General features: G+C 38.4%; 1 protein-coding gene across 1 annotated transcript in view; it reads right to left on the bottom strand.

The window, feature by feature from the left end:
- The window catches only part of LOC137326845 (proto-oncogene tyrosine-protein kinase ROS-like), a 170,356-nt gene that overhangs the window by 146,987 nt on the left and 10,183 nt on the right, over positions 1-13,186 (bottom strand). The window contains exon 3 of the mRNA XM_067992225.1: positions 1,858-1,917. Within this exon, the coding sequence (XP_067848326.1) occupies positions 1,858-1,917 (60 nt within the window). The remainder of the gene's footprint in view (positions 1-1,857; positions 1,918-13,186) is intronic.

The following is a 13,186-nucleotide window of genomic DNA, read 5'->3' as shown; positions in this document are numbered from 1 at the left end:
TTAACAAATCTAAATTTAAACAAAGAAAAAATACCAAATTAAGCATTAAACAAATATTATGGAACTGCTATACACACAGAAAAATATTGGATTGAAACACCATACGCATGCAATAAATTACCCTATAAATTAAATTTACTGTCATAGAAAGAAGGAAATATTGAATCTAAAGTTTCGCATTTTGAATCAGTGTCATTTCATTTTAAAAACAAGCACCAAGCATAAATGTCAGATACATTAAGGATCCCTTTGCAGTGGTCAATATTCCTTCAGTAACCAATACATTCATTCAATCATTATTTTAATGTCTCCAACAATGTTTATTGCAAAGAATTGTTTACTGCAAAATAAAACACTTCCTAGTAATATAGAAGTAATCCCTAATTAACATCAGGAACATAGTTGGGAGGTGTGCTGAGGAAATAATGCCCCTCGGTAACTTAACACGAAACATTTTAATTGTACTAGCTCAAAAAACCCGGTTAGAGGGAGTCCCCCGTTCCCAAATTCTGGCTTCATCTTTGATCAATACCTTCTTGCTTTTATTTGCATTAATTGTGAAATTAGGTATCATGAACACAACACATGCAGTACTTATCTTAAAATTGGCTACAAGGAATTTTTTTCAAAGAATACCTTCCAGCTTGTTCACTTTAGCTACTTTATAACATTCACATCAAAAATTAGACTGCTAGTAGAGTCGTAAAATCCCATTTAAACCTATAAATCACAAAAGTAAAAAGAAAGCCCACTGATGTGCCCATTATGATGTAACTACATTGGTATCCAACTTACTGGCAGCAGTGTGACTAATCGGTTCCAATTGCATTAACACATGGATGTGTTTAGAGTGTAGATTAAACACATTTTGAATCTGAGTCAAAAGGCTGTACAACTGCAAGTAAAAGTGTTACTTGACAGTAGATTAATACAGATTATGTCACTTGTTTATAATATAAAGCCATGTGTGAATATTTACTGTAGATACACTTATTGAAGTTGTGCTGTACGCAAATGTTAGTAGCCCCTTCAAAAAAGTAATATTTTGAATAAAAGTTTATTTGATAAAAGTGATCTGTAATTTTGAATACCTTGATTTGAAGGACAGTATCTTCCAGCTAAATTATCAGCATTCCAGATTTATACCAAACAAGATTCATATTATATACACCAGGCCCTCTCCGTAGCATATCTTTGGATAGCACAATGGAACTACATCACATAGTGGTGGGACATAGGTCTGTTCGTACGACTTCTACCCTCGCTTCATGAATTCTTATTTTCAACTAAAGAGGAACTGAACAGAAGCCAGGTGCTTCAGGTACAGAATGAAAGTACACAAGTACAGAATGAAAAAAAAAAATCAAGTCACCCAGATCGTTTCCACATATTTCCTAGTACCTAGTTAGAGAGCAGTACTAACTGAGGCCTGTGAACACTCAATCAGATCTGCTTAACCAGAGGTGGTGTGTGGTGTGGGGATATTCTGGGGAGGGAACAGATGGGAGAAACAAAATATAAGTAGGCAGAAAAAAACATTTGTTAGGAGCCAGAGAAAATGATAGGCCATAGTTAGGACATGTATAAGAGAGTTGATTTACATGATTTTAATATTTTAAAATGACTTCATTAGCAGTGATATATCAGAGATGCCAGTAAACAATAGCATTAGGCTAGTTTCAAAATTAGTGGGGTTAATAAATTCTAAAACATGACAGATTTGTTCCTACTAATACAAAGTTTGTAAAATTAGAATAGAATTCTGTTTATGTGCAAAAAGGCCCATTTATTTGCAAATTCTGTAACTCAGTAAAGCAGCGCTACAATTTGCGTACGATTAACAGAAAAATTACTTACACATATGCTGAAACAATTGTGAAACATTGTGTCGCTCCAATGGTTGCATACTTCAGTACACTGTGGCAAGACAAAACAACTTTTATTACATTCCTGACAAATATGCTTAAGAATTTTTATAAAAACAGACATCTCAGTTGAAATAATCCACATTTATAAAACATCTTTAATGTAATTTTTTTCAAAACATTTTGATATACAATATTTATTTTACTCCCTTTCTCATCATTAGTTTCCTCATAGCAGACACTGTTCCCAGCTGAGGGGGTTGACAATTACCCTATTCCCCAGGGCTCGGTCAATGCCAATGTTTGAGATACGAGAGAGTGTTGTTACAGTGACATTCCTATTCAAGTTCCCTCAGTCTCTGAAGGCAAGTCTCCAGCCAGTACTGCCAACAAAACAGGTGGTATCAGGGAATCATGTTGGTAACTGCAGGTGTGAACCCATGCCCAGCCCTACTACCGGCATTATCCCACCAAAACTGTTACGGTTACAGCAATTAAAATCAATTAATTTAGCCCATACATGAAACAAGGTTAGATGTAGATGGCACGTCAGCCCAGGAAATCTAAATAAATGAATAGTGTGCATAATTTGACCAGTGGTGACAACGAGCAGACGGGACACCTTCACGGCATTTAAACCTGAAGAATACAGAGAATGACTTAATTAATGGAGTTATCAAAGAACTTGACGTGTTTGAAAATAGGTCAATTAATGTAAAGATGTATTTTAGATTAATTAGTTTTGTTTATAGAAAGTCTCCTCAAATAAGACAGCTCTGTAAGGATTTATAGAAGTCCATAAGTGTATAAGAATCCCTCCTAGTTTCTGTACACGACTATGAATCAACTTTCAAAGAATCCAATATGGAGTTGGGCTCTCCAAACTTAAGTTTTATCCTTTCAAGCTGGCCTGAATTCATGATTAGTACTTGCATGTAAAATCTCAGACAGAGCCCATAAGCTATTCGTCTGTTGTGCCAATCATACACTGCACACTGAAAATAACCTTTTCTCTTTGAACAGTACATCCTAAGCTTTTTTAAAAAATTGATAAGATTATATTAATGGATTGCTGACTCCAAAATCATATTTGAATGGCATTTCATACCTGGTTCTAAGTACTTTTAAGGCTAATTTTGCACTCCAACAAAGAATATTAGTGATTAATATTTATTTGAAAATGTGGCACTGCTTTTTTAAATGCATTTTACATTCAGTTTTGGCAATGGCCTAGTTCCATTACATTGCTCTATAACTGTAAAGTAACATTCAATTGAAATTCCATGGTCTAGATTCATACCAGGCTGCATTAAAAAAAGCACTGGATTTTCACAGCAACTGGGCAGTGTTAAAATCAATTAGAAGCATCCCTTATCATTGCAACAGTTATTAAAAGAGAAAGTCAGATCTGTCATTCAACCTGTTCTCATTAACAAATTGAGTCGTAAACCATTACAATTTATTCTAAAGCAGTAATATTTGTTGCAAATTGCAAAATGAATTCACAATAAATTTACTGGAGTAAATAGTGAGGAATTATTTTTAATAATCTCCATTTAGAGTAAAATCCTCCACCTCTTAATATCAACTTGATGTTCATTTTGATGCATTGGAATTCAAATCAAAATTTTATATGGAAGTAGTTTGATCATCCCTCATCACGTTCCTGCCCAAGGAAACCCACATTCAATACACTGGCCTTGTGATTGAACAGGATCTTTTGAGCAGAAATGTCAGTTTGGGTAAACATAGGTCAGCTAGATTGTCCTGGAGTCTCCAGGACAATAAGATTAATCTCCTGGACACTGTTGCAAACAACCCAGGAGAAAAATCATAGGGGCATTAAAAAAGTGGGTTTTTTTACATTTTCTTTGAGCACTTTTGTTTATTAGTTATAAAAAATATTGCAGATGGGGAAAAAGCTGTTTGACTGGGCAGGGTTTGGGGGGGGGGGGGGGGGGGAGGTCATGTGATGAAACCTCCAGGAATATGTCCAACCAGAGTTGGCAACCCTAAGGTCAGCAACTCTCCCATTTTCCCTCACCCTGCATCTAACCTACATTAGGCTCTTCAGGTTAAAAATAGATAATCACCAAAAGGAATAAATGAGTGTGTGTTGGGAATCTTATTCAAAAAATTAGTTCTCTCAAATAAATCCAAAAGAAATTTAAAAATATCCTGCTCCACTTAAAGATGCCAGCTCCAACTGTTGAAGAATTGGTTAAATGCCTTCGCTGACACTAAATAGATTGTTGCCAGAAAACTAGAGATAATCTATAAAACAATCAGATGCAAACTATCCACCAGAAAGAGACAAATACAAAAAGCAAAGGCTCAAAGATATAGGGAGATGCTAAACAGAGAGCAAGACTAAGTTGCAACATCTGTGCTGTATCCATTAACAAGGGTCAATCTCTGGGCTGAGCTTATTGATGAAGGGGATTTCAGAAGCAGCTGCAAGAATCTTCTAATCACCATAATTCTTGAAAACTGAAAGCTGAGAACAGTGTTAATTTAAAATAAAATCAGTTACAAGTGTTCTCATCTGCATTTCAAATGCCTTGGTGGACAAAAAAAACGAGATCAAAATCTGCACTTTCATGGTGGTGTTGTCATCCATTTCAGTAACATTCTTAATACGGCTCACATACGAGGAACCACAGGAGTTGAGTTGTCAACAACTTTCTATCTTCGTACACCATTCCCAAGAACTGCTCAGCCACAGCAAAACAAGTTTAGTCTACATTGTGCTATTCTCTAACCAGCCCAACTCTGTATGCTCACATATCAACTCTACTACCAGTATCAGTAAAGGTACCCTAAACTCCCACCAGAACATGTTAAGTATCAAACAAATCTCTATATTAAATATTTTAAAGAAATAGCTGATTTGATAGTAGAACAGACATCAATTTCTCCCAAATTACTGAACAGCAACTAAAAAGATGTTTATGGCATTGCTGGTTTTCTAAAAGTCCTTTCTGCCCATGACTGGGATGTAGGAAACTTCACAGAATAGATCATATTCCTCAATAGAAAAGCAATCCATCAATTTGTAGGTAGGCTGTGATGCCAATACACAGCGAAATTTGGCCAGGGCAGCTGGAAAAATAAACAGGAACACTTCTGCAGCTGTTTCAGTGCTAATCTGAGCAAAAAGGAAGATGGGTGATGCACAGTGCGAGACCCAGGCTATAGATGCTACATCACAATCATGAAGGAAACCATCTGGACAAGAGGAGGGGAGAAGGTATCAATGCAGCATTAAACAGAAGGGAGAGGGCAGATTTACTGTTCTGGATCTAAAATTATGTGAACGAGCAAGTATTAAAAAGAAAGCATTATATTAATCAGAGAAGACAGCAGGGCATTTTATTGTCCTAGGAAATAAACAATGGCCACTGTCTGCGAGAACACAAAGCACAGGAGAATTTATTTCAGACGCACATTTAAGTAAAGATGCATCACTTATTAGAATGACATTGGAAAAAGTGTTGATGAAAATAGTCACTCTCAATTTCTGTTTAATGCAGGTATTTAACGTCCTGATCGTCTTGATTTATGCATTTACTGTTAAATATAGTGACACCTATTAGCTATTCCCCTCCTATCCTTGGTATCACAAATTACTTGCAAACTCACAGTAGAATCTGATATGATGGAAAAAAAACAGGTCACTTAACTTACTCTGGATTCACATCACAGGAGCTCCTCTGATAACTGCACCTCCTCAATTTAGCTTTCCAGTGACTAGTAGCGAGGATGCACTCAAGTTGTATAATATTTTTTCTGTGAATGTCCTGTATTCTTTGGGTGAAACTCTTACAGAAATTCACGTCAGATCCTTCTTTTCAATACCATAATCACTAAAGAAATGTAGGCCATGTACAGTGGTAATACCTGTAAGGCTATGTTGCAGCTCATTTAATTAAAGAGTCACTGTCTGTACAAAAAATGTGTTACTGGCCTTACCTTTAATAAAAGATAATTAAAGTTCCCACTTGAAAAGTTGTGTTTATCCTAATAAAAATGCATTATAAATGCACCCCTACAACCCAAGTCAGTTTTCATCTCTGTGCTTGCTACTTGTACTTGCCCAGTAGCTAGGGTTGCTAACCCTCCCAGATTGTTGTGCAGTCTCTCGGAATTAAATATTAATCTCCCGGACACTCCTTCGAGCAATCCTGGAGAAAAATCACGGGCACATTTTCTTCTCCTGTTTTATTCCGGCCGAACTAACAACAAACAGCAGGGCTGCAATGAGGCCCCATTAAAACAATAACACGCTTAAATTTACCCATTGAACTGTCTTTTTACACTTTTAATTTCAAGGCCTCAACCAGTCTCAAAGTCCTACACTTTAACCAGATATTTTTCCCAGAAAAGTTAGTGAGTTACCAACTACATATGTATATTTTCACAATAGGTTTAAGCTTGAGAAATCTTCAAGCATGCAATCAATCTATGCATTCTGAGCACATGCTGTTTGTAGAATTTCCCCTGCTCATCAGAAGGATATATCACCTGGGAGCATTTGAGAGTTTCTTTGCTTTTTCCAAAAGACTTTGAAATGAACTAGGTATTGAATTCTCAAAGCTTTGTTTGGGACAAGTTTTCTGTTATGAACTGCATCCCCAGGGCCTGATAATCTACATCCCAGAGTACTAAAGGAAGTGGCCCTGGAAATAGTGGATGAATTGGTGGTCATCTTCCAAAATTCTATAGACTCTGGAACAGTTCCTACTGAATGGAGGGTGGCAAATGTAACCCCACTATTTAAAAAAGGAGGAAGAGAAAGAACAGGGAATTACAGACCAGTTAGCCTAACATCAGTAGTGGGGAAAATGCTAGTGTCTATTATAAAGGATGTGATAACAGAACACTTGGAAGGCATTAACGGGATTGGACAAAGTCAGCATGGGTTTGAGAAAGGGAAATCATGCTTAACAAATCTACTGGAGTTTTTTGAGGATGTAACTAGTAGAATAGATAGGGGAGAACCAGTGGATGTGGTGTACTTGGATTTTCAGAAGGCTTTTGATAAGGTCCCACACAAGAGGTTAGTGTGCAAAATTAAAGCACATGGGATTGGGGGGGGGAATATACTGACATGGATTGAGAATTGGTTGACAGACAAGAAACAGAGAGTAGGAATAAACGGGTCTTTTTCCGGGTGGCAGGCAGTGACTAGTGGGGTACCGCAGGGATCAGTGCTTGGGCCCCAGCTATTCACAATATATAGCAATGATTTGGATGAGGGAACTAAATGTAACATTTCCAAGTTTGCAGACGACACTGCTGGAGTGGAATGTGAGCTGTGAGGAGGATACAAAGAGGCTCCAATGTGATTTAGACAAGTTGGGCGAGTGGGCAAGAACATGGCAGATGCAGTATAATGTGGATAAATGTGAGGTTATCCACTTTGGTTGTAAAAACAGAAAGACAGATTATTATCTGAATGGTGATAGATTGGGAAAAGGGGAGGTGCAACGAGACCTGGGTGTCCTTGTACACCAGTCGCTGAAAGCGAGCATTCAGGTGCAGCAAGCAGTTAGGAAGGCGAATGGTATGTTGGCATTCATTGCAAGAGGATTTGAGTACAGGAACAGGGATGTCTTACTGCAGTTGTACAAGGCCTTGGTGAGACCACATCTGGAGCATTGTGTGCAGTTTTGGTCTCCTTAGCTGAGGAAGGATGTCCTTGCCATGGAGGGAGTGCAACGAAGGTTTACCAGACTGATTCCTGGGATGGCAGGACTGACGTATGAGGAGAGATTGGGTCGACTAGGCCTATATTCACTAGAGTTTAGAAGAATGAGAGGTGATCTCATTGAAACATATAAAATTCTAACAGGACTGGACAGACTAGATGCAGGGAGGATGTTCCCGATGGCTGGGGAGTCCAGAACCAGGGGTCACAGTCTCTGGATACGGGGTATGCCATTTAGAACAGAGATGAGAAATTCCTTCACTCAGAGGGTGGTGAACCTGTGGAATTCTCTACCACAGAAGGCAGTGGAGGCCAAGTCATTAAATATATTCAAGAAGAAGATAGATATATTTCTTAATGCTAAAGGGATCAAGGGATATGGGGAAAAAGCGGGAACAGGGTATTGAGTTAGACGATCAGCCATGATCATTTTGAATGACGGAGCAGGCCCGAAGGGTCGAATGGCCTACTCTTGCTCCTATTTTCTATGATTCTATGAACTTTTACATCACAGTTAGAAGGCACTTCACATTAATAGCACATTTAAAAACAAAAAGAAAGATTGTTTATTGAGAATGAGTTTAGTGGAAAAGGTGAAAAATCTTTGTTTGTTTTTCTAAGTGATTTAAACCTAACTAGATGAATTTCAATATTGTGTTCTTCCTGATTGCCAATCATGGCCTTCTTCATTTTGATTCCAATTCAGTCAAAAAAATATCTTTCTGTGAAAGGTAGAAAACCATTATTTGGGCTTAAAACTGTTGCTTTGTATTTAAAAATTGGAAACTGCTTAAACAATGAGCACTTTAATAGGGTAAATTTTACCAAAGTTATGTTAAAGACTGTATGTCAGCAAACTCACAAATATTAAATAATGCTTTAGGACAGTAACCGGCTGATAGCGGGGAAAGCAATGGTGATGTCTAATGGCCCAAAAAGGATCATAGAAGGGTCCAGAAGAGGCAGACAGTCAGGAATGTGGCATAAATGGGTGCCTGATGGTCCAAAACAGACAAGTGCAGTTCATGTTCCTTTCTCTTGTGGAGGGGGCTCCTTGCCCTTCAAGACTGGTAGATCCTGCTCCTCCCATACTATCAGACCTCAACCATTACCCCAAATCTCTGGACCCCTCCCACCCCAAAATATTCCCCATGTCTTCCTCGACTCCAGGATGCACCTTTCCAGGCATCCTCCCTCAGTGTTTATAAACTCTTAGACCTCCCTCCAATACACCTGATCCCAAATCCTGAGATATTCCTCCCCGATGGTTCCAGGTCTTCTCTCCAAATAATTCTAGTACGTGCTCCCAGACATTGGGCCCCCCCCTTCGCGCTGCCCCTGGATCCCAAGGCTGCCCCCAGTGCTGATTAATCACTACTTGGCATAACAGTTCCTTCCTGTAAATCCTGACTGTAAACAACACTACAGGACAGCAACTAAAATATATACGACACATACACAGTTACTTACTAAAACAGTTTGTCCTCTTGGTCACCTTTCCTTACTATACACTGCATTATTTGTATCTTCACATAGGTTTAAACATAGCCTCCACTTTCTGAAAGTTAATCTCAGCTGCAAACACTTGAAGCTATCAACTGGCTGCTTTCAGAAATATAAATACTTCAAACTTCCATTATATGATCACTTTATGCTGTTCTTGGAGTAGATACAAAACTGAATGCCCATTTTTGACAATTACAGCAGTCCTTAAATATGTTTCTCTAACCCAAAGAGAATTACCAATGTTACAAGATATCCTGCATCATTCGACTAACACAAATCTTGCCAAATCTTTTGGTTTAAGAGGTTACAAATAGCAGACACCCAGCTCATGGCCTGCTATATTCGGGATCAGAAGGAGCATGGGAATCAGGTCTGAGGTCCTATTGGCCTTTCAGAGGGTAACAGGATTCTGGACTTTGTCCCTAATTCAGAGATAAAAAATGTGAAGTTTGGTTTGAACATTCAGTCGAACCTACATTACCAGTGGATAACAGAAATTGGCAGATAGTCAATAGTTCCCAAATTTACAACTCTTACACATATTGTACAGCAATAAATTAGATGGGAATGAAGACAAGCACAATACATTTAATATGAATTGAATTTGACCTTTCTTCTGCTGTGATATTGACTTATGTCAAACATAAAATTTAAAATAAAATTGCTGGACTATAACTTGGTGTTGTAAAATTGTTTACAATTGTCAACCCCAGTCCATCACCGGCATCTCCACATTATGTCAAACAGGAGGAGGTTGGCATTAGCAGGTTGTGCTAAGAGGCAATGTAAGGTTTTCTCCTGTGAAAATTCTGGGGGGATAATCAGGAAAGTGGATAATAGAGCTTGGATAATAGCGGTTTAACTATATAATTTTATAACAAAAAATGTAAAGACAGTTTAATACATTACTATGTTTAATTTTGTTCTGTAGAATATACAACTTTCCGATGTATTAAGTGACCACTATGTCTTATTTATTGATCCTGTGCCAAGATTTTCAATTTAAGATAAATGGTATGGGCTGCCTGGTTTTACCAATGCACTTAAGCACTCCACCATGAAAGAACAGGCATTTTTCCCCTCTTCCACCCACCTTATGTAGACCCACGTTTCTACTCCTGCCTGACATGGCTCACAGTGTAAATTATTTGCACCAAAACAGTCAAACACCATCCACATGTCACACTATAAATAACTTAATAAATAATCTAAATCAATAAAATAAAGAATGATATAGTTGGTAATCATAACCTCGAACATTGGATCAACCTGTCAAGTTGGGGAAATTGCTAAATATATTATTAGATAATACCTCACGAGATGGAGGCTTCAATAACAAACTCCCATTTTTACAGAATGGGTGCTAGATAGACTTTCTTAGAGAGAGTTTAAACTAATTTGGCAGGGGGATGGGCACCATGATGAAACATTAGAGAGGAGAAACAATGTGCACAGAGGGCTGGGAGGGACAAACAGCACTAGTGTAAAGAAGAGTTTAGAAATAGAAAGAATCAGACAGGGGGCAAATGCAAGGCAGACTAAGATGAGTGTGGAGTGCATGTGTGTAAATGCAAAATGGGACTACGATATAGTGGCAATAACAGAGACCTGGCTCAAAGAAGGGGAGGAGTGGGGACTTAATATTCCTGGCTACAAGATGGTGGCAGTATTGATCAAAGAAACTATTATGGCACTGGAAAGGGATGATTAGTTGAGGGGTCAAAGACAGAATCTATTTGGTTAGAATTCAGGAACAATAGAGGAGCTATTACACTACTGCGTGTATACTATAGGCCACCAAATAGTGGAAAGGAAATAGAGGGGCAAATTTGCAGACAAATTACAGAAAGATGCAAGAACTATACAATAGTGATAATGGAGGACTTCAATTATCCCAATATAGACTGGGACAGTAACAGTGTAAAGGGCAAAGAGGGGGAGGAATTCATGAAATGTATACAAGAGAACTTTCTTGAACAGTGTGTTTCCAGCCCAACCAGGAAAGAAACAGAACTGGATCTAGTTCTGGGGAATGAAGTGGGGTAGGTGGAGCATGTTTCAGTGAGGGAGCATTTGGGGAACAGTGATCATATTATTATTAGGTTTAGAATAGTTGTGGAAAAGGACAAGGAACAATCAAATGTGAAAATGCTTAACTAGAGGAGGGCACATTTCAGTGAGTTAAAAAGGGATCTTACGCAGGTGGATTAGAATCAAAAATTGGTAGGCAAAACAGTAATTGAACAATGGGAAGCCTTCAAGGAGGAGTTGGTTCAGGTACAGAGTAGATTCATTCCTTCGAGAGGGAAAGGAAGGGCATCCAAAGCCAGAGCACCCTGGATGACTAAAGATATAGAGATTAAAATGAAACAGAAAAAGGAAATGTATGATGAATGTAAGGTTCATAATATGGTAGAGAACTAGGCTGAATACAGAAAATAGAGATCTAAAAAAGGGAACAAGAGGGGCAAAGACAGCATGTGAGAATAGATTAGCGGCTAACATAAAAGGGAACCCAAAGGTCTTTATAAACATATAAATAGTAAAAAGGTAGTCAAAGGAAGGGTGGGACCGATTAGGGACAAAAAAGGGGATCTTCTTGTGGTGGCAGAGGGCATGGCTGAGGTACTAAATGAATACTTTGCATCCGTCTTCACTAAAGAGGATGCTGCCATTGTCGCAGTAAAGAAGGAGGTGGTAGTGATATTGGTTAGGATAAAAATAGATGACGGTGAGGTACTTAAAAGATTGGCAGTACTCAAAGTAGAAAAGTCACCCAGTCCGGATGGGATGCATCCTAGGTTATTGAAGGAAGTACGGGTGGAAATTGTGGAGGTTCTAGCCCCAATCTTCCAATCCTTCGTAGATATAGGAGCGGCGCCAGAGGACTACAGGATTTCAAAATTAGCTCAGAGACAGAGAGAGTAGTGGTGAACGGTTGATTTTCAGACTGGAGGGAGGTATACAGTGGTATTCCCCAGGGGTCAGTATTAGGACCACTGCTCTTTTTGATATATATTAATGACCTGGACTTGGGTATGGAGGGTATAATTTCAAAGTTTGCAGATGACACGAATCTCAAATTTGGTAAACAATGTGGAGGCTGGGAACAGACTTCAGGAAGACACAGACAGACAGGTGAAATGGGCAGACACATGGCAGATGAAATTTAACATAGTGAAGTGTGAAGTGATGCATTTTGTGGGGTTCAAGACATCGTACTGCGAATAGATATCTAGAATATTAAATAAATAAGCTAGATGGATAATTTTGAGCTTAAAGCGTTGTCAGGCTTTCAAAACACATAGGCTTTTGGAAGCACAAGCTTTTCAACATAGCAGGGGGTAAAGTAAGAAAAGGCAACAAGGACATACATCAAAGGCTTCGGATCAGGAAAGCAATGATAGGTGTGAAAAAAAGCCTCTCATTCCTATCTAGTAATCTGTTCAAAAGAACTGGGATTTGAAAAACATCAAATAGTACTGCACCCAGCATATGATCAAATGGTATAAGGAATGGATTTGAAGCCACTGAAGCAAACAAAATTGGAGCTGCAAGGACCGTTAAGAATGTCTGGGCACGTAAGGGGTCTTTTACAACCCATCGTTGGAGCACATGGTCTTTTCTACATCAAAGGGACACCAGTCACGTGATCAAAGTCTAAACTGTCAATCAATGAAGTATGTTAATGATTGAGGCATAGCAACAGGGAGCAATTGGATAAAAAGAATGACCCGCCCCAATCCTACGTCCTATAAAAAGACTTTGACAGAAGAACAATCTCTTCTCTTCTTCACCACCCGGCAGTCACAAGGAATGCACACTGCAGTTGAACATCACGCAAGAAGAGGAGGACCTCGAGTTCTGAAGAGCTGATCAACCTTCAGGCCCAAAGAACAAAATTCATGGTTTAAAGGTTGTATATGTATTAATGATTTGCCTGATGTGTGCATGAATTCTTAAGTCATTACATAATAACATTGCAAATTATTAAGTGTATGGCAGGATTTTATATTATGGTTTGATTTTGCTTCATGAATGCTTGCATGAATGATATAATTAAATAATTACCTTTGACTAACGAAACTATCGTGAGTGAGGGTGA

The sequence above is a fragment of the Heptranchias perlo genome, chromosome 11, assembly GCF_035084215.1.
Source record: "Heptranchias perlo isolate sHepPer1 chromosome 11, sHepPer1.hap1, whole genome shotgun sequence".
In the NCBI taxonomy this organism is placed as follows: domain Eukaryota; kingdom Metazoa; phylum Chordata; class Chondrichthyes; order Hexanchiformes; family Hexanchidae; genus Heptranchias; species Heptranchias perlo.
Note: the sequence above shows the minus strand (reverse complement) of the source record. Positions and strands in the feature narration are given on the sequence as shown.